The 22,490-nt window shown below is 45.3% G+C and overlaps 1 protein-coding gene across 1 annotated transcript; it reads left to right on the top strand.

The window, feature by feature from the left end:
* Positions 1-152: 152 nt before the first annotated feature.
* LOC311107707 (aryl-hydrocarbon-interacting protein-like 1) lies at positions 153-22,066 on the top strand (the record flags this gene model as incomplete). Its single annotated transcript, XM_084150226.1, has 10 exons — positions 153-248; positions 1,137-1,322; positions 2,637-2,825; positions 3,494-3,670; positions 3,947-4,088; positions 5,081-5,279; positions 5,418-5,799; positions 7,322-7,472; positions 18,974-19,215; positions 21,968-22,066. The coding sequence occupies 10 exons, from the start codon at positions 153-155 to the stop codon at positions 22,064-22,066; spliced, it is 1,863 nt and encodes a 620-aa protein (XP_084006352.1).
* Positions 22,067-22,490: the final 424 nt, after the last annotated feature.

The raw sequence follows: 22,490 nt of genomic DNA, 5'->3' as shown, positions 1-22,490 counted from the left end.
ACTCCCTCCTCCCTAGGCTAATTAGGGAGAGCAGGAGAGAGGAGAAAGAACCACACTGCTGCTTCTTCCCCAAAGCCTGCAGTGTTGCCCCAGGGTTTAAAACACACCTTTACCTACCCACAGTTTAGAGAAAAGGAAGTTTGGTCCCCAAAATGGAGGAGATGTACCTGCTGAACTACCCAGGGGTCAAGAAGAAGATTCTGTCTGGAGGGAATGGCCCAATGCCCCACTTTCCACCGGGGACCAAGGTAAGACATAACACCCTCAGACATGACAGTGTGCGTCTGTGATGGCATCCTATTCCTTCTATAGGGCAATACTTTTGACCAGGGCCTGCGTAGGGCTGTGGTCAAAAGTAGTGTCCTATATAGGGAAAAGGTTGCCATTTCAGAAACTGCTGAACTCTAGATATGCCTAGGGTTTAATGTGTGGAGGAAATTATGTAATGTATAATTAGCATTGTGTAGTAATGAATACTTCACAGAATTATGTATATTTTTAGAGAGTTGTATTTCGCTGCCCACCTCGATTAGAATAATTCATGCGAGGGGGTAAAATATTCTGTATCTGGGTGTAACACACAATGTGAACATTTGGTCAACACAATTGCTACAAGGCGTATTGGCATCTGTGGGGTTTAAACAGTCACGGATCAGTGTGTTCGTGCACAGGCTTTGTGGTACTGATCTATGGCTGATGACGTCCCCTAACTACACACACACACACACACACACACACACACACACACCATCTCATCATGTCCAGCCATATGGCCCCAGGCCTGGAGTCCAATGATGACTAACATTTTCCTGGACAATGAAAACCTGAATATCTGTCCCGTTCGCCAGCTGTGTTCTGTGTTGTTCCCATTCTGTCGGGAGCCTCCTACTCGCTGTCACACAGTTCAAACAAATGACTCCCGTTAAAGAGAGCAAAGGAAGGTTGGGGCCATAGCATTCAAAACACACAGAGTTGAGCAGAGGGTCAGCCAGAATCCAGACACACACAAACACAGTCCAAATGACACTATGTATGTGTAGGTGCAAGTGCGTACATATGTGTGTGTGTTGACGATGGAAAGCTCTGGAACATATGACCACAGTTATCCCTCCCCTCTCTCCTCCTCTCCATCCAAGCTGGTGTTCCACTTCCAGACGCTGTTGGACAACTTTGAGCGCACAGTGATTGATGACAGTCGTAAAGCCAAAGCCAAGGTGCCAATGGAGATCTTTGTGGGGAAGATGTTCAAGATGGAGGTGTGGGAGACGCTGCTGACCTCCATGAGGATAGGAGAGGTGGCCGAGTTCTGGTGCGATGCCGTTGTGAGTCCAGGGACCATTTAAATACACACAAATAAACACACACAGACGCCTTCACCTCCCTATGCGAAACAGAGGCCACAGTCAGGAGATCCAGGGACCCCAAATTGTCTGGTAATTAGTGTTCACTGGGATGGCGGAGGAAGCTTTGCTCTCCTCATACTTATGCAGATGAACCAACCTCTGTGGCCTCCTACATACACTATTAAAAACTAAAACAGATACATCTTTTTGGCCGCAACAATTTCTCTATTTCTCTCTCCTTCTGGGAAAAGCAAAGAGTAGGAAACATTTGCAAGTCAAATGGGGGTTGTGATTCGTTAGTTTAGGGCCGCTGGTTCAGCAACCAGCAGGGCGGAGGTGAAAAAGTACCTCCAGAGTCTATTTTAGTCACATTGATGTTGTGCGTGTTTGTTTCTCAAATTGACTCTGTGTCACAACAGAGTTGTTGTTTGTGTGTGTGTGTGTGTGTGTGTGTGTGTGTGTGTGCAGCCTAGTCTCATAGACTAGACATAACATAGTAAATGTAAATCCGGGACACTCAAATTAGTATGATACTGTATGTTACGTTTGGTATGGTTATATAAGATAGAAGGTTACTTAAAGCAAAAACGAAGAAGGGTGGTTGGTCGGGGTGGGCGTTTAACACGAACGTCTAGCAACCCAAAGGTTGAGTGTATGAATCTCATCACGGACAACTTTAGCATTTTAGCTAATTAGCAACTTTGCAACTACTTACTACTTTTTAGCTACTTTGCATGTTCGCTAACCCTTCCCCTAACCTTAACCCTTTTAGCTAACCCTTCTCCTAACACTAACCTTAACCCTTTTAGCTAACCCTTCCCCTAACCTTAACCCTTTAACCTAACTCCTAACCGTAACCTTAACCCCTAGAACAGGGCTCTCCAACACTGTTTCTGGAGAGCTGCCCTCCTGTAGGTTTCGCTCCAACCCTAATCTAGCACACCTGATTCTAATAATTAGCTGGTTGATAAACTGAATCAGGTTAGTTACAACTGGGGTTGGAGCGAAAACCTACAGGAGGGTAACTCTCCAGGAACAGGGTTAGCGACCTAGCTAACGTTAGCCAAAACAAATTGCAATTCGTAACATATTGTCCTAATTGCAATTCGTAACATGCCATACGAAATGGATGATGGACATCCACAAATTAACACATACCATACGAAACGTAACATATCATACTAAATGGAGTGTCTCGGATTTACGTACAGAATAATACGAAATGCTCTGAGACCACGTTGGTTTGTGTTTCTGACACTATTTGAGTTACAGTGGTGTCTTTTCTCATCTCAGCACACAGGCTTGTACCCCATCGTGTCCAAAGGGATGAGGCTGATTGCCCAGGGCAAGGACCCCCTGGAGGGCCAGAGGCACACGTGTGGAATGGGGAACATGTTCCACTACAACACTACTGGCTGGCCTGAGCTGGATGAACTGATGAGGACACCTCAGGCACTGATCTTCATCATGGAGCTCATTCAGGTAACAAGCTATTACATTATCATCATTACTTTTGTTATTAACCCTTCATTTACTTGGTGAATTGACAGTGACATTTACATTAAAGACCTGGGGAGGAGTTGCAGGAAGAGGAGAGGGGTTAAATGCGTTACACACAACACACATTAAGTTAGCACAGATGGAATACCAAGCGCCAGTGGTTATACACCTACTCCATTAGAAGTACACACCCCTCAGTTTATGAAAACATCTCTCAATGTGAACAGCAACACACCTCTGCCACTCACACACATCTGTCCAAAGAAACACATCTCGGCGCCCACAAACAAACCTCCAGACAATAATTTCCACCCGTTACATTACAAGCCGACTCCAAACACAGCCTTCTCTCTCTGTCTCCAACAAACAACAGCTCATCCTACCTCAACCACTCAGTTCACAAACAAAACGGCTTATGTAACCAGCCACTAACCACCAGGGGGGCTAGCGGAGTTAAAGGCAACACATTCAATCCTCAGCCAAGTGGAGCCGGGTTGTGTTCAGTAGGTACCAAACAGAAGACAACGGGGAGGGACTAACAGGTCTTGTCCAATTTCCATTGCAAAAGATTTTGTTACCATGTGCCTGAATGAACCAGACCCTGAATTACTTTTTCCAATTGTTCTGCCTGTCGCCCCTGATCTCCCCAGGTGGGAGACCCCTTCTCGTACAAGCGGGAGTCGTGGATAATGGACAAGGATGAGAAGATGAAGGAAGTGCCCTCGCTCCACCTGCAGGGCAATGCGCTGGTCAGACAGGGATGCTTCAGAGAGGCTGCTAAGAAGTACCAGGAAGCTGTGGTGCTACTCCGGATCGTACTGTCCAAGGTGAGAGGAGGGAGGGGAGGGAGGGATAGAAAATAACAGGAGAGGTTATGACATGAAGAGTGAAAGAAAGGGGTATGGAGGGAGGGGAGGGATTGGATTGGAAAAGATAAATGTAGGGAGCGAAGGAGGATATGATGGGAAGGAAATAAAAAGAGATGGAGCGGAAAAGGAGGCAGAGCATCCATGACATACAACATGAGGAGGGAGGGAGGGATAATATCAACATGATAAAGAAACAGGTTACAGACACTAATTTAACCCTTTCCCAACCTGTAGGAGATGCCAGGTGATGAGGACTACATAGCCGTGGACAGGCTCATCACCCCCCTAGTGTTGAACTACTGCCAGTGCATGTTGGAGCTGGAGGAGTACTATGAGGTTCTGGAGCATACCAGTGACCTGATACACAAACACAAAGGTAACACATACAGATACACAGACACACACGTGTGACTCTGCCTTATATATGAGAGAGCGAGAGAGAGAGAGAGACTGCCAAGTGCCTTCCTCTCATCTCCTCTCCTTTCTGTCCTTCCCCATCTCTCACTCTCTCCCCAGCCTCTTTCATTTTACATTTACATTTTAGTCATTTAGCAGACGCTCTTATCCAGAGCGACTTACAGTTAGTGAGTGCATACATTTTCATACTGGCCCCCCGTGGGAAACGAACCCACAACCCTGGCGTTGCAAGCGCCATGCTCTACCAACTGAGCTACAGGGGAGTCATGTCATTGTTACCTTGTCGTCTTTATCACTTCCAATCTGCCATTCAACCTTTCATGAGCGTCCCCTCCATCCCTCCATCTGGGAGACATCTTCTTTCTGAGGGGCACTCTGAGTCGGTGAAGGCTCTCCGTGGCGCACTGGCTCTGTTATTGCTAGAGGCTATGAAAAAATCTATTTAAATGTTGGCAGAATGAAAGATTTAGAGGGGAGTGGGGATGAAATAGAGAGGAGAGGAGAGGAAAGCCATCAATGGGGATCTAAACCAGGCCCTCCAGCCCACTCCTCTCCACTCCTCAGAGAGACAGGATTAGGTGGTGTGTGTGTTCTGAGACAGGGGGCCTGAGACAGGGGACCTCTCTTTTTTATGTATCTATTATTCTTTCTCTTAGACTCCCTCTGTCTCTCTCTCTCACTCACACCCTAAGTGGGTATCTTTTCTCTCTCTGACGTGTTCTCCGCTGATAAGAAATACAGTAATTGGCGATGTCATATTCAAGCATGCACAGCCCTAGATGAGTAAAAATGGCTATCTTAGCTACTGCATATTGGTTAGTGACACTACACTAGCGCATCCATTCTAATGAAGCCTTACTTTCGAAGATAGTAGTGAATATTGATGAATATCTCTCTCTCTCTCTCTGTCTCGCCACCCTTTCCATCTCCCTCCCTCCCGCTCTCCTACAGACTGTGTAAAGGCCTACTACAAGAGGGCCAAGGCCCATGCTGCAGTGTGGAACGAGAAGGAGGCCAAGAGAGACTTCAACATGGTGGCCAATCTGGACATCACTCTGGCCCCTCTGGTGCACAAAGAGCTGAAGTTCCTCGCTGATAGACTGAAGGAGAAATACTGGGAGGAGAAGGAGAAATACTGGAACTGCCTGGAGCAAGAGGAGAAACAGGGGAAGAAAGAGGAAGATGAGGAGGAGGAAGATGATGAGGGGGAAGAGGGAAAGAAAGGGAAGAAGGAAGAGAAAGAGGATGGTGAGAGCACAGAGACCAAGGTGAAAGATGAGGAGGAAAGCAAAGATAACTCGGCCTCTTCCAAAGAGGAAGTGAAACATGACAAGCAGGATGAGACAGGATGGAAAAAGGCTATAGAGAAGGATGGAACAACCATTACTGCTACAGTGAAGGATAAGGCTAAAGTGAAGGATAGAACCGCCAATCAGGCTACAATGAAGGATGAAACAGCCAGTAGGAGGACAGAGAGCACCCCGGAAACCCAGCCAGAGACTAATCAGAGTGCTCTGTCCGTGATAGAGGGGATGGATTGGCAGCAGAAGTTACGACACATCATGTTCCTGGAAAAGGAGGGTAACTTCCTGCTTACAGAGCAGAAATACAGCGAGGCCACAAGAAAGTTCAAGGAGGCTCTGGAGTATGTGGACTTCATTCAGAACAAGGTTTGTGTCCATTAATTTGCAGCTTCATTCAATGGTGTGTTATTTTGTTCAGTGGTCAGTTCATTCAATGGTGTGTTCATTCAGTGATGTGTTCTTTCAATAGTGGAATGTTCATTCATTCAAATCAAATCAAGTTTTATTTGTCACATGCGCCGAATACAACAGGTGTAGACCTTACCGTTAAATGCTTACTTACAAGCCCTTAACCAACAATGCAGTTCAAGAAATATAGTTAAGAAAATATTTACTAAATAAACTAAAGTAAAAAATAAACTAAAAAGTAACACAATAAAATAACAATAACGTGGCTATATACAGGGGGTACAGGTACCAAGTCAATGTGCGGGGGTACAGGTTAGTTGAGGTAATATGTACATGTAGGTAGGGGTAAAGTGACTATGCATAGATAATAAACAGCGAGTAGCAGCAGTGTAAAAACAAGGAGGGGGGGTTAATGTAAATAGTCCGGGTGGCCATTTGATTAATTGTTCAGCAGTCTTATGGCTTGGGGGTAGAAGCTGTTAAGAAGCCTTTTGGACCTAGACTTGGTGCTCCAGTACCGCTTGCCGTGCGGTAGCAGAGAGAACAGTCTATGACTTGGGTGACTGGAGTCTGACAATTTTTTGGGCCTTCCTCTGACACCGCCTAAATATAGGTCCTGGATGGCAGGAAGCTTGGCCCAAGTGATGTACTGGGCTGTACGCACTACCCTCTGTAGCGCCTTACGGTCATTGGTGTGTTCATTCGGTGTTAGGTCTTCATTCAGTGTGAAACAACCAATTCATCTAGCAGTCACTGCTGTTGAACATCAGAGAACTTATAATACAGAGATAAAATAATTAGTTATTAGAATGACAGGCTGAAAAATAAAATAAAATGTTGTTATGAAATAGTTAAGAATGATGACGACAATGCATTAAGGCAATAGGACATTTGTTGGGTAATGTTTGTGTTTTGGATAATCTTTTGAACATACAACTGCCAACTTTGGAATGTTGGTCATTGTTTGAACAGTGTGCAAGCGCCTCAAGAAGACTCCTCAATGATACATGTTACATAAGAGCCATTGGTTCTTGGCATCTCACAGGCTCAATTCATTTTACATTGCTGCCACTCCACTGAAGTGAGAAGAGCAAGGCTATAGGATTGAAGGTACACTGGCAGAACAGAACAGGAACAGGAAGAGGAGAGCTAAAAATAACAGAGAGACCCTTGGAGATTTTTTGAGTGACAGCGCTCACCCAAGCATCTCTTTCTCTAACTCTGTCGTTCCCCTCCATCTCACTTTCCTCTGTGTATCTCTCTTTGTCTCTTCCTATTCCTCTCTCTCCCCTCCCTCTACCGCCCTCTATCTCTCCCCCTTCGTCTCTTTCTCCCTCTCTCTGTCTCCCCCTCCCTTCCCCTATCTCTCACTTCCTCTTTCCCCTTCTCTCTCTCTATCTCCCTTACTGTCCCTTTCTCCACTCCCTCTTGCTATCCCCCCTCTCTTTCTCTCTCCTTCTCCCTCCATCTCCCTGTGCAGATGGTGTGCTATAAAGAGAGGAGGGAGGACTGGGACTCTCTGGAGAAGGTGCGTGTGCCGATCACGCTCAACCTCAGCCAGTGTCTGCTCGAGCTCAGGGACTACCAGGAAGTGGTGGCGCTCAACACCAAGCTGCTCAAGAAACACAGAGGTACTTTCTCACACACACACTACCTTTCTTTCTCTCGGTCTGCCTTTCTCTTCCTTTGTCTCTGTCTCTTTGTTTCTTACCTCTCCCTACCTCTGTCTCGGTCTCCCTCTCTCTTCCCCCGTACCTCTGTCTCCTTGTTGTCTTTTTTTCTCTCATTCACTTCCCCCTCACCCCTTTTATACATTTTTATCCCACTCTCTATCTCCCTCTTTCTCTCTCTTCCCTACTTCTCTTATTCTCATGGCTGAGAAGCAGCTGCCATTGCCCTCGAGAACCCAAGGCATTAACAAGGCATTCTGCCTTATCCCAAGGGTTCTCAGAGCACCGCTTACAGGTGGGACCATGTAATGCAATCCAGACGCTCTGTTTTAAGTTTAGAAACGTCAATAATCATTGCTTGCGATACGATTTTCGAAACATATGGAACTTATCTTTCATATCAGTGAGAAAGAATCTTTCAAATAAAAAAGATACACTTACCCCAGCTAGCACATCTGATTCATTGGAAGTTGTGGGAACATATGTTTTTGGTTTCACATTGGTTGTGGGAACGAAGCCATACGTTTCCTGACCTGTAAAACTGACCGTTTTCTAAACGTTCTGAGAACAGAAGTGACCATTTCGCCTGTTCTGGGAACGTTTACTTTTAGTTTGCAGGGAGGTTCTGAGAATGTTTTCTCTGGTTCCTTGAAAGTTTTCCAGGGAGGTTTTATTAACGCTCTGAGAACAGAAATGATAGGTTATTTGGAGGTTTTTGAATAACTTCCTTAACTTTCACTGAATGTTTCAATAAGCATGCCATGTTTTTTTTTTATGCATACAAAACTGTTCATTTTAGTCTATTAAAACCCCATTTTAAAGGAATCAAGCACTCATTAAGATCAGGTGTGGCCAATTAGTGGGCACACCTGAACATACTTAACAAGATAGAGGATGGAGAGAGTTTTGTTGATGCTGAGAATGGAATGTATATGTTTTTAAATAACATTCTTAGAATATTCTCTGAACGTTACAACAATTTTATTTTGGTTTTTATGGAACGTTTTCTTAACGTTCTCGGAACAATGAAAACAATACTTTAAATAGAACCATGAGGAAACCTGTAGGAAATGTTATGCTGAAATTCTCACAGAAGAACGTTGTTTCTTAACATTCTGGAACAATTTGAGAACATGACTATAAATAGAACCATGAGGAAACGTTATGCTGAAGTACTGAAATTCCCACAGAAGAACGTTGTTTCTTAACGTTCTCTGAACTATTTGAGAACATTCACAATGTCAAACCAGTTGGAGAACGTTTCTAGAACATTATCAAAATTGAAATTAAACGTAACCAAGTTTTAACTTTTAGGAAATGTTCTGTTAAAGTAATGAAATACCAAGAAAATAACTATCCTGCACCATTCCCAGAAAGTTGTGGGAAGGTTGTATGCAAAATAACCATAGGATAACCACGCTCTCAGTTGGAGAACTCTAAGAAATATATGGTTCTCAGAACGTTATGTGCTAGCTGGGCTCTGTTTGGACTTTAACGCTCTACATCTGTAGTAAAAATGCTTGGACTTGAGCAGACCTTGCCATTGTGTTGCTCCCCGACTTGATTTTTCAATCTTTCTCTCTCCCTTTTTTCTGGAAGTTGCCAAACCCACTTGCATTATTGTGTTTCTTCCTTGGTACTGTACTCTTAACACAACAGTCAGGAGTGAAATTAATTGTTTTCTGTTTTCATGACTTGCCCTCATGGGTTGAGGATCAAACATTCCTGCTAGCCAAGGTTTGAACTCCCCCTTTCCTGGGGGCCAGTTTTATGACTTAACAGCCGGTCATAAATAGTTTGCAGAAGAGGACTCCTTTTGGTCTCTAGTATGGGAAGAAAGAATGTCCCTGTGAGACAAAGGAAGTCTTCCTGCCAAGACTCCAACATCCAAAAATGGATAATGAAACAATATTCCTACTTAAAAGAATGTGGGAAATGGTCAGTGGGGATCTAAAGAATAATCATGTCATATTGTTTATTATTTTGTGATGTCATTAAGGATGGTATCAAGTAATAACTGTAACTCGGAAAGTGTACATATTCTATCTGTCAAGTTTACATCTAAATGTTGTATAAAATATTTGATTAAATATTAGCGTATTTTGGTGAAGATAGGAATGTGATTTTAGTCTTCTAATGAGATAATAGCTTTTCATATAAACTATGCACAGTGACTAGCCACGCCCCGAGTGACATCAGAGATCATGTAAACATGATGGAACGCCCCTTTTACCCCAAGTGCATAAAAAGCCTTGTGACGAAATTCACCTCAGACCAGCAGACGTGAAGCGTGAGCTAAACATTGCAAATGGTTGAATTTCTACCAGACCAGTAAGCCCCACGGCTTAAAATGTTTGACACTCTACAAGACCAAGAAGCGTGAAGCTGAAGCTACACGTTACAAAATGGTTAGACTAGAAAGACCAGAAAATGTGAGACGTTAGTCCACACGTTTGAAATGGAGAAACTCTGAAACTCTCAACCTCTACACGAGGTGAAGAAGAAGACAATGCACTAGACCTTATCATCTCAGTCTGCAGCTGGCATGTATAGTCATCTAGAGAACTTTCACTAAAGACACGAGTTGGAAAGGACAATCCCTCTCCGACAACCGCTGGTACATCTGAAGTATCCATTCTAACCACCACTACAACCAGAAACTCTACCAAGGACATTGAGATCTCTGGTGGGCAAACCAGAGTCCTACATCATCAACTCAACTATCGAGGACAGCAACACATAAATACATGTTACATTTCTAATCCGAATGAGCGTTATTAGGGTGCATAAGTATTATGATTACTGTGAGCATAGTCTCCAAAGTAACCACAATAGTTTGAATCTCTGTCTCTCCCTTCCACTCTGACTCTCCTTCTACCCAAGCATTTATGCTAATGTTAGTCCAGTCCACTAGGGACCTGTTTTCATTGTATTACGTTAGTAATCAATAACCTATGTGTGTGTTTGTATTGTATTGTGTTATTATTTATTTATTTAGTTAGTTAGTAAATAAATAATTAAGCCATGTATTTAGATTGTAGGTAGGTATTGTAGTTAGGTATTGTAGGTAGTTTATCTAGGTAGTTATTGTAGGTAATTCTTGTAGGTAAGTATTGTATTCGGCTGAGCCCGGTGAAGCACGAGGCTAGCTAACCCACTACCTGGATCAATAAAGCTAGCTAGCTAGCGGGTAGCTACTGGTAACTATTAGCAACTGTGGATAGTTGTTTCCAATGTTATTTCACGCTTAAGAGTACCTGTAATTATGCCAGCTAGCTACCTACCATTCAGCTGTTTTTCTAACCTCATTATCTGAAGCGTTAACGTTAGGTAGTTAGTAGCTACTGTACTCGAAATGTAGCTAGCTTGTTGCTACCTGGATAGCTAACTAAACAATAGCTGGAACGATCTTGCTGTAATGTTTGGAGACGCTTTCTCTCCGTTGGGACAGACGCGAACTGGCTGAATCGATTCAGTGGCTAGCTTTGCACTTAACTGGCTAACAGTAGCTACTAAGGGTAAGTTATAACCGACATTTATTTTAATTTAGTTTTTACATACTGGTAACCAGAGTCGTTCCTAGGGAATTTGGGACATGGGTGACTAGTTAAGGTTAGCTTGGCTCTCTCTGTGTGTTTCGTGCCATGGGAGGAGGGGTTGGTTCATTGGCAGAGAGCAATGGCTAGCTAGTATGCTAACTATTCTAGCTAACTAACTGGATGAATAAGTTGACGACATACTCACTCAAACTGTCAAAACTAACCCAAAACTTTACACAACGTTAGACACGGACACGACTGATCTGTTTGGCGTGTTAACACACTGTTGGTTTGTTGTAACCGAGTATTGGTGCTAAACCGTGTTATTGGAGGCTGGCATGCTAGTTGGCTATGGCTTCATAGGATTCGGTGCCCTGGGCGGTTTTCACGGAAGAATACTGTACCAAGTTAGCTAGCTGAATAAACTAAGTTAGAGTCTATTCCTAGAAAACATTGAACCGCTGTAGTTTACAACAATTATAATTTCTAAAGTGGAAGTTGGGAGAGTTATATTTAAGTGTTTCAGTGAAACGTAAGTGAGGGAGGCCCCACTCTCTCGCTTTCCCAGATGTTTAGTTCATTTCATTCCGATCTCCTTTGCATTATTGTAGCCTTTTTCTGTAGCCTGTCAACTATGTGTCTGTCTATCCCTGTTCTCTCCTCTCTGCACAGGCCATACAAATGCTTCCCACCGCGTGGCTGCTGCCACTCTAATCTGGTGGTCCCTGCGCGCACGACCCACGTGGAGTTCCAGGTCTCCGGCAGCCTCTGGAACTGCCGTTCTGTGGCCAACAAGGCAGAGTTAATCTCAGCCTATGTTACCCTCCAGTCCCTCGACTTCTTGGCGCTGACGGAAACATGGATTACCACAGAAAACACTGCTACTCCTACTGCTCTTTCCTCGTCTGACCATGTGTTCTCACATACCCCGAGGGCATCTGGTCAGCGCGGCGGTGGCACAGAAATCCTCATCTCTCCCAAGTGGACATTCTCTCTTTTTCCCCTGACCCATCTGTCTATCTCCTCATTTGAATTCCATGCTGTCACATCAAATAGCCCCCGCGATATGCAACTTTTCAGGGAAGTTAGGAACCAATATACACAAGCAGTCAGGAAAGCAAAGGCTAACTTTTTCAAACAGAAATTTGCATCCTGTAGCACTAACTCCAAAAAGTTTTGGGACACTGTAAAGTCCATGGAGAATAAGAGCACTTCCTCCCAGCTGCCCACTGCACTGAGGCTAGGAAACACTATCACCACCGATAAATCTACAATAATCGAGAATTTCAACAAGCATTTTGCTACAGCTGGCCATGCTTTCCATCTGGCTACCACTAACCCGGCCACCAACTCTGCACCCTCTGCTGCAACTTGCCCATGCCCCCCCCGCTTCTCCTTCACACAAATTCAGACAGCTGATGTTTTGAAAGCGCTGCAAAATCTGGACCCCTACAAATCAGCTGGGCTAGACAATCTGGACCCTTTCTTTCTAAAACTAGCCGCTGAAATTGTCGCTACCCCTATTACTAGTCTGTTTAACCTCTCTTTCATAACGTCTGAGATCCCCAGAGATTGGAAAGCTGCCGCGGTCATCCCCCTCTTCAAAGGGGGTGACACTCTAGATCCAAACTGCTACAGACCTATATCCATCCTGCCCTGCCTTTCGAAAGTATTCGAAAGCCAAGTTAACAAACAGATCATCGACCATTTCGAATACCACCGTACCTTCTCCGCTATGCAATCCGGTTTCCGAGCTGGTCACGGGTGCACTTCAGCCACGCTCAAGGTCCTAAACGATATTATAACCGCGATTGATAATAGACAGTACTGTGCAGCCGTCTTCATCGACCTGGCCAAGGCTTTCGACTCTGTCAACCACCGCATTCTTATTGGCAGACTAAATAGCCTTGGTTTCTCAAATGACTGCCTCTCCTGGTTCACCAACTACTTCTCAGATAGAGTTCAGTGTGTCAAATCGGAGGGCCTGTTGTCTGGACCTATGGCAGTCTCTATGGGGGTGCCACAGGGTTCAATTCTTGGGCCGACACTTTTCTCCGTGTATATCAATGATGTCGCTCTTGCTGCTGGTGACTCTCAGATCCACCTCTATGCAGACGACACCATTTTGTATACATCTGGCCCTTCATTGGACACTGTGTTAACAAACCTCCAAACGAGCTTCAATGCCATACAACAATCCTTCAGTAGCCTCCAACTGCTCTTAAACACTAGTAAAACTAAATGCATGCTTTTCAATCGAACGCTGCTGGCACCCGCCCACCCGACTAGAATCACCACTCTCGACGGGTCTGACCTAGAGTATGTGGACAACTACAAATACCTAGGTGTCTGGTTAGACTGTAAACTCAACTTCCAGACTCACATAAAGAATCTCCAATCCAAAGTTAAATCTAGAATCGGCTTCCTATTTCGCAATAAAGCCTCCTTCACTCATGCTGCCAAACATGCCCTCGTAAAACTGACTATCCTACCGATCCTTGACTTCGGCGATGTAATTTACAAAATAGCCTCCAACACTCTACTCAGCAAATTGGATGTAGTCTATCACAGTGCCATCCGTTTTGTCTCCAAAGCCCCATACACTACCCACCACTGTGACCTGTACGCTCTTGTTGGCTGGTCCTCACTACATGTTCGTCGTCAAACCCACTGGCTCCAGGCCATCTATAAATCACTGCTAGGTAAATCCCCGCCTTATCTTAGCTCATTGGTCACCATAGCAGCACCCACCCGTAGTCTGCGCTCCAGCAGGTATATCTCACTGGTCATTCCCAAAGCCAACACCTCCTTTGGCCGCCATTCCTTCCAGTTCTCTGCTGCCAATGACTGGAACGAATTGCAAAAATCTCTGAAGCTGGAGACTCTTATCTCCCTCAATAACTTTAAGCATCAGTTGTCAGAGCACCTTACCGATCACTGCACCTGTACACAGCCCATCCGAAATTAGCCCACCCAACTACCTCATCCCTATATTGTTATTTATTTTGCTCTTTTGCACCCCAGTATCTCTATTTGCACATAATCTCTTGCACATCTAGCATTCCAGTGTTAATACTATTGTAATTATTCTGCACTATAGCCTATTTATTGCCTTACCTCCATAACTTGCTACATTTGCACACACTGTATATATATTTTCTGTTGTATTTCTGACTTTGTTTTTTTTTACCCCATATGTAACTCTGTTGTTTTTATTGCACTACTTTGCTTTATCTTGGCCAGGTCGCAGTTGTAAATGAGAACCTGTTCTCAACTGGCTTACCTGGTTAAATAAAGGTGAAATAAAAATAAAATAAAAAAACTAGCCCATTCAAGCTTAACATCCTTGTCATTTATCGCCCTCACAGTTCATCAATGAGCTTGACGCCTTGATAAGTTCCTTTCCTGAGGATGGCTCACCCCTCACAGTTCTGGGTGACTTTAACCTCCCTACGTCTGCCTTTGACTCATTTCTCTCTGCCTCCTTCTTTCCACTCCTTTCCTCTTTTGACCTCACCCTCTCACTGTCCCCCCCTACTCACAAGGCAGGCAATACGCTTGACCTCATCTTTACTAGATGCTGTTCTTCTACTAATCTCACTGCAACTCCCCTCCAAGTCTCCGACCACTACTTTGTATCCTTTTCTCTCTCGCTCTCCTCCAACACTACTCACTCTGCCCCTACTCAGATGGTAATGTGCCGTCGCAACCTTCGCTCTCTCTCTCCCGCTACTCTCTCCTTTTCCATCCTATCATCTCTTCCCTCTGCTAAATCCTTCTCCCTCCGATCTCCTGATTCTGCCTCCTCAACCTTCCTCTCCTCCCTTTCTGCATTTTAGACTCTCTATGTCCCCTATCCTCCCGGCCGGCTCAGTCCTCCCCTCCTGCTCCGTGGCTTGACGACTCATTGCGAGCTCACAGAAGAGGGCTCCGGGCAGCCGAGCGGAAATGGAGGAAAACTAGACTCCCTGCGGACCTGTCATCTTTTCACTCCCTCCTCTCTACATTCTCTTCCTCTGTTTCCGCTGCTAAAGCCACTTTCTACCACTCTACATTTCAAGCCTCTGCCTCTAACCCTAGGAAGCTCTTTGCCACCTTCTCCTCCCTGCTGAATCCTCCTCCTCCTCCCTCTCTGTGGATGACTTCGTCAACCATTTTGAAAAGAAGGTTGACGACATCCGATCCTAATTTATTAAGTCAAATGACACTGCTGGTCCTGCTCACACTGCCCTACCCTATGCTTTGACTTCTTTCTCCCCTCTCTCTCCAGATGAAATGTTGCGACTTGTGACGGCCGGCTGCCCAACAACCTTCCCGCTTGACCCTATCCCCTCCTCTCTTCTCCAGACCATTTCCGGAGACCTTCTCCCTTACCTCACCTTGCTCATCAACTCATCCTTGACCGCTGGCCATGTCCCTTCTGTCTTCAAGAGAGCGAGAGTTGCACCCCTCCTCAAAAAACCTACACTCGATCCCTCCGATGTCAACAACTACAGACCAGTATCCCTTCTTTCTTTTCTCTCCAAAACTCTTGAGCGTGCCGTCTCTAGCCAACTCTCCTGCTATCTCTCTCAGAATGACCTTCTTGATCCAAACCAGTCAGGTTTCAAGACTGGTCATTCAACTGAGACTGCTCTTCTCTGTGTCATGGAGGCTCTCCGCACTGCTAAAGCTAACTCTCTCTCCTCTGCTCTTATCCTTCTAGACATATCCGCTGCCCAGTGGCGGCTCCTGAAAAAATTCTCAGGGGGGGCAATTTTTCTGATGATTTAGGTGACCTACACACATTTTAAAAAAGATATGTCCAGCAACAACATGAAGACAGGGGCAGCATATAAGTCAATACCAGAAGCATTTATTGACTGATCTCAAAAGTGTTGGCTTACCAGGGTTGGTGGAGCCCTCAGTTTCATCTTTGCCTCGCAAAGCTAACTCAAACACTCCGCAAAACTTCACACACTGGATTAGCCGGCTGAGGATGTGGCGGTTCTTGCTAATGTCGTAGGAAATATATTTGTTATAGTGAATATGGAATATGATATGTTGAGTAAAATGTTGTGCTAAGATCTATTTAGGTCAGGAGCTGGTTATAAGTTCTGTTCCTATCCAATAACAATGGACAAAAGGGTCCTATCTTGTCAGCCTTGTCAGTTTCAGTTCTCCAGTAAACTTGTGATTATCAACACTAACCTCATCGTTGTGGCGGCGGACAGCTAGCCTGTATCCCTCATCCAGTTGAGTGGGAATGTTCACTCTCCCCAAAGCAGACAATCTCAAACAGCTATCCATGTGGGTCTTTGACAGCTCATGTTTCTTAATCTTTCCTGAAAGATGGTGCATGTCCGTTACACACCAGTCGCTGTCCAAGCGGTGCTGTCTGCCGTGCCGCCTTCAGGGTGAAAGAGTAAGCAGGGGGTAGCAGAAGACTGCATTAGCTACATCGCAGCCTGCTAGCCAGGTTTTTCGTTCGTACCAATTTTTGGAAAATCCTCGGGTGTAGGACTTCCCCCCTTTAGTAGAAACCTGTTGAATTATTAAATTTGGTCTGGGAGGTCCTAATTGTTTCGTTGCCAATTTATCTTCATTTGTTCGCCGACAAAAAGGAACTTCTTTCAAAGACACAATCGAGTTGCACTGAAGCCTAGCCATTTTGATAGAAGTAGTGAATTGATTGACGCTGCTACCCGCTCTTTTCTTAGTTACGTTCATGGTTATATGTTACGTATGACGAAAGCGCGTAAGTGCAAGCCCTCAGAAACCCATAGAGATTGTATTGAAAGCTCTGATATTTGAAAAAAATAGATTTTACATGGGAGTCTATGACAGACTTCTGGGCGATTTTCAACCTGACTGAAATCGCCCCAAAAGGGGGGGGGGCCATTTGAAGCACGACTTTAGCCTGATTGGACATTTAGTGGCACTGTGGCAGATCAGACGTCTAGATTACAACACTGATAACTACTGTTGCCGTGATATAATTGATTAGAAAAAAAATCCCTTCCTTTTCCCGTTTGGCAGTGCGTCGCCCATATCGCCCTATTGAACACACCACCCCTGCCGCTGCCTTTGATACTGTGAACCATCAGATCCTCCTCTCCACCCTCTCCGAGTTGGGCATCTTCGGCGCTGCTCACTCTTGGATTGCGTCCTACCTGACAGGTCGCTCCTACCAGGTGGCATGGCGAGAATCTGTCTCCGCACCACGTGCTCTCACCACTGGTGTCCCCCAGGGCTCAGTTCTAGGCCCTCTCCTATTCTCTCTATACACCAAGTCACTTGGCTCTGTCATATCCTCACATGGTCCCTCCTATCATTGCTACAGAGACGACACACAATTCATTTTCTCCTTTCCCCCTTCTGATAACCAGGTGGTGAATCGCATGTCTGGCAGACATATCAGGAAGGACTGCCCGTTCCATGATCTCGCCATCACGGTTGACAACTCCATTGTGTCCTCCTCCCAGAGTGCAAAGAACCTTGGCGTGACCCTGGACAACACCCTGTCGTTCTCCGCTAACAACAAAGCGGTGACCCGATCCTGCAGGTTCATGCTCTACAACATTCACAGAGTACGACCCTACCTTACACAAAAAGCGGCACAGGTCCTAATCCAGGACTTGTCATCTCCCGTCTGGATTACTGCAACTCGCTGTTGGCTGGGCTCCCTGCCTGTGCCATTAAACCCCTACAATTTATCCAGAACGCTGCAGCCCGTCTGGTGTTCAACCTTCCCAAGTTCTCTCATGTCACCCCGCTCCTCCGCACACTCCACTGGCTTCCAGTTGAGGCTCGCATCTACTACAAGACCATGGTGCTTGCCTACGGAGCTGTGAGGGGAATTGCACCTCCTTACCATCAGGCTCTGATCAGACCCTACACCCAAACAAGGGCACTACGTTCATCCACCTCTGGCCTGCTAGCTCCCCTACCTCTACGGAAGCACAGTTCCCGCTCAGCCCAGTCAAAGCTATTCGCTGCTCTGGCACTCCAATGGTGGAACAAGCTCCCCCACAACGCCAGGACAGCGGAGTCACTGACCACCTTCCGGAGACACTTGAAACCCTACCTCTTTAAGGAATACCTGGAATAGTATAAAAGTAATCCTTCTTCCCCCACCCCCCATAACATTTTTTTAAAATGGTTGTCCCACTGGCGATCACAAGGTGAATGCAACAATTTGTAAGTCTCTCTGGATAAGAGCGTCTGCTAAATTATGTAAATGTAAATTTGTGTATTGCTGATTTATCAATAAGGTTAGGGTTCTTGCAGGTTCAAGGATTATGCGACGTTCAGAATGAGACTGATGAGAGGTAATTATTTAATAACTGACTTATCGATATATTTAATATATCTTCTAAGAGTTTAATTCGGAAGATGGTAACTCGTTAAACAACTTCTTCCGTGCTGCCCCAAATTCCTAATGAGTTAATTGTTACATGATTCATTTAATCGAGTGACAATTAAACATAGTTAGGTGATTCGATAAATAACAGTCATACATTAAAGTAAAGTCACGTCACGACAGCGGAGTAGATGTGATATGCATGGGTTTACTGATCGTAGTCTTTTACTTAACAATGAGTCGTCAAATTCTCTCTCTTTTCTCTCACTTCCTTTGTATTTTTTTTGTTCTCTCCATTTCTCGCTTACCCACTTTCTTGGTCTGTCTCCTCTTCTCTCGCTCACTGTCTAACTGCACATATTTTACTGTCTCTGTCTCCCTCTCCCTGTCTCTTCTAATCTCCCTCTATCTCTAATTCTCTCTTAACTCATTTCTCTCTTCCTTCTCCCTGCTTCTTCTCCTCTCTCAATGTCCGTCCTTACTTCTTTGTAATGTCTCTCTCTTCCATCTCTTTCCCGCTACAAATATCTTCCTCTACTGTACCCACTTTCTCTCCCTCCTATACCTCCCTCTCTGTGTAGATAACTTCAAGGCGGTGTACCAGCGGGCCAGGGCGCACTCGGCTCTCTGCAACGAGGAGGAGGCCAGGAATGACTTCCAGAAGGTGGAGCGTCTGGAGCCCAGGTTCAAGCCCATCGTCAATCAGGAGATGAAGAGGCTAGGCGAGAACCTCCGGAACAAACACATCAGCGACAAGAAGAACTACTGGGAAGCTACAGAGGAAAAGTGGGGCCTCAATGGCACCAAGACCAAGGCCAGGAAAGTAAAGAAAACAGTGAAGTTTCAAGAGGAGAAAAAAGGAGAGGAGGGGAGCGTTCAGAAAGAAGGGGAGACTGTAAAAGAGGGAGGTAGTGATGGAGTGAGAGAGGAGAAGAAGCCAGAGGGAAAAGGAGAGGAGGGGAGTGCGAAGAAAGCAGCCATTGCTGAGAAAGAGGGAGGTAGTAGGGGAGTGGAGAAGGCTAGTGGGAATAGAAGAGAGAGTGTAGAGGTAGAGAGAGATGGACAGGCGGGGGTAGTTAACAGAGCAGGAGATAAAGAGACCGATATGGCACAGACCAATGCAGGAAGAGATAATGTAGCTACAGAGAGATCAGGGAAGGATACGGCTGTGGAAAGGGGCAAATGTCACTCAACTGCCGCCCAGGAAGTAACCAAGGGAAGCACAGGGAACAAAGGCACCAATGAGAGTACAAGAAGCAGAGCCATTCAATCCCAATCAACCAATAGGAGTCCATTAGCCACTGCAGACCTCCCTAACCTACAGGCCACTGAGGTACTTTCGGAGGTAGCTGAGGAGATAGTCAGGTTAGACACACAGATGGATAGACCTAACAAAGGAGAGGCAGAGGAAAGCAAAAATGATGAAGGGAGTAAAACAGAGGGAAAGCGTTCTGACGAACAGCCGTGTCCATCGGAGGGGGCGATCCACACCAAATCTGGGGTCTCGACTGGAAATATCAATCAGTCTTTCAAGTCCAAGTCCAAGCGTAAACACAAGAAAAAGAAATAAAGGATACAGGATACACTGGCATTGATATGAGCATTAAGTATCATGTGATGATTCTCATAATTCAATTCAGGATCATCGCTTGAGGCATACACACAACACAAGCCGACGTTGTGTATAACAAATACAAATTTTATTTATCCTTTGTACACAAAGAGTAGAAAGCAGCCAGTAACCCACTCGTTATTTAAAAGCATTTCTTTCACAAAGGTTTTATACAGATTAAAAACCGGCCGGGAGGACAGCAATAGGGAGGAATGTTAGTACAGTACATAAACAAATAAACAATTAAATAAATGACACATAAACAAAGTCATAAACAAAAATAGACTTCAGATCGACATTCAAATAGAAATGATGAGTCTGTGTTTTGCGGTGGCGGGGGCATCTACCTGTGTGTTAGCATAGGCTAGTGTATGTTGTCATAGCTCTGATTCCCATAAGAGTTCAGATGATTCATGGCCCTGCCGTGTTACAGAACGCTAACAACCCTCACTGTGTCTCGTAACGATGCCAGAGTGCACGGAACTCAAACATGGAAGGTCTCGCCGCTTACATGTTGGGAACAATGAGCGTGCTCGTTAACGGGTTGACCCCACTATATATAGCAGGGGGCACCCCTCGTTGGCCATGTTCTCGAAACTGTCTCTGCCTCGCTCTGTCTCTGGAGATGAGCGCTTCTCTTCAATCCCACCGAAGATGGTGGGACTGGTTTCCCGCATGCGGTCGCCCTTCTGGTAGAGCTCCACAGTAGTTCTATCTTAGAACATTAGATGCCTCAGAAAGGGATAATCACATGACTACAGAGAGACGTGGTGTGGGCAATCTAATTTAGTGTTAACACTCCCTCAGAGAAAAGCCTTTTGATGGGTTGGTCTTCAAAGGGCTACAACAGAGGGCCACTACAAAGACAGTATTGGCTTCTGGGAGTTTGAGTAAGAGGGGTACAGTGAAAAGCTACAGTTCTGCTGCATTACAAACAGACCATAGGAATATATATGCTTCTGTCTGTCTGACAAACTGCCGGCTACAGTGGTATAATCATTAATTCCACCTAGCCTCTCCTACCTCACTATTGTCTGAAACACACAACACATTTATATAGGTCTACAGGAGTTATGGGTAGTACCTTTTGGTTTCTAGGCCTAATCTCTTCCCCCAGTTATAGTTCAATAGATGCATTATTTCAGAGAGAGAGATGCTGCATATATTCAGAGCCTCAAGTACTCTATGTTCAGGGGGATCATCAATGTGTAATGAGATGTGTGTTTAACATTAAAGAGTTTCCAAAGAGTTAACATTCTTCGCGTTGGGTGTTTTTCTTCACTCGAGCACTTCTTAGTTCCTGGATCCTGACATGTTAAGAAAGGATGCCGGTGCATGTCAGCGCTTGGCAAAGGTAGAACAGATGTCAATGATAATGACTATCTACTGTATGCCAGCTAAACACTAAACAGTGGCAGGCCTCATTCAGCGGGGGTGGTTAAGGGAGGGGGGGTATGGAAATGAGGCGCTCTCTCTTCCCAATATGGTTATTAGCATTTCCATTATGAACGGCGCCCCACCTTGCCGACTCACAATCTGCAGCGCCGTGTCCTTGGGGACAGTTCCCTAGCAACGGCATCAAAACAAACAGACAGGCGCAGCAGCGCTCAACGATGTCAAATGTGAACACTGGCGCCTGGAGGAGATAAAGTCTAACGAATACCGGGATGGGATTCAAACAAATCTTGTTCTTGGCAATAAGGTCAGAACATTCTCTGAATTAATCTAAACTATTCGCATCATGCCTCCCTGCGAGTGTGGGTGTAATAACTTGATGGTTATGGAAGTGGTATGCTACATAAAAAACCCAGAGCATCTTTCCTCTTTTCCAGGAAATCGCTCGCATCCTGTCTGTCTCTTTCTGGAGATTTGCTGTGGCAAGCACATCAAAGTGGATCGCTCCTTTCCGCTCAGCCCAGGAGTGCTAAATGAACTATTTTCTTCGTCTTTCCTCGTCTCTCAGATCTCCACCCCCTCCGAGCTTCCCTTCCACCTCTCTTCCACCTTCCATCCATCCTCCCTCCATGCCGCCAAAACCCTATTTGACCCCAGCCTTTTCTAACTAGTCTCTCAGGTGCTAGGCCACTCTAGCGCTGTGAATTCCCACTGTCTTCCCTTTCCTTACTCATAAAGCCTCTCTAAATCCACCAATACAATGCAAAATGCCACAGAACCCAGACCCCGAAACAGAATCTCACCTTTGTATGACATCCACATCCACCCACTGATGCAATCTTGTCCTCCGATTGTGAAAACGCTGAGTGAACACACTGAGCCAGTCCTTTCACATCTGGCCACAAGCATAAAAAGAGAAAAGAAGAGCGGGAAAGCGGGAGCCAGGGCCAACTCCATTCAATAATGTTTCAGGCAGCAGCATGAAAACACACTTATTCGTCCGTGACGGGCTCTGTTTGGGTTTAAGGCAAATAGACTGTGCTCTGTCTGGAGTGTCACATGATCCTGGTGTGATGGTAGCCCAACCCCAC

Source organism: Coregonus lavaretus, assembly GCF_964263955.1.
Source record: "Coregonus lavaretus genome assembly, chromosome: 32".
In the NCBI taxonomy this organism is placed as follows: domain Eukaryota; kingdom Metazoa; phylum Chordata; class Actinopteri; order Salmoniformes; family Salmonidae; genus Coregonus; species Coregonus lavaretus.
The sequence above is the reverse complement of the archived record's forward strand: the minus strand, read 5'-3'. Positions and strand labels throughout refer to the sequence as shown.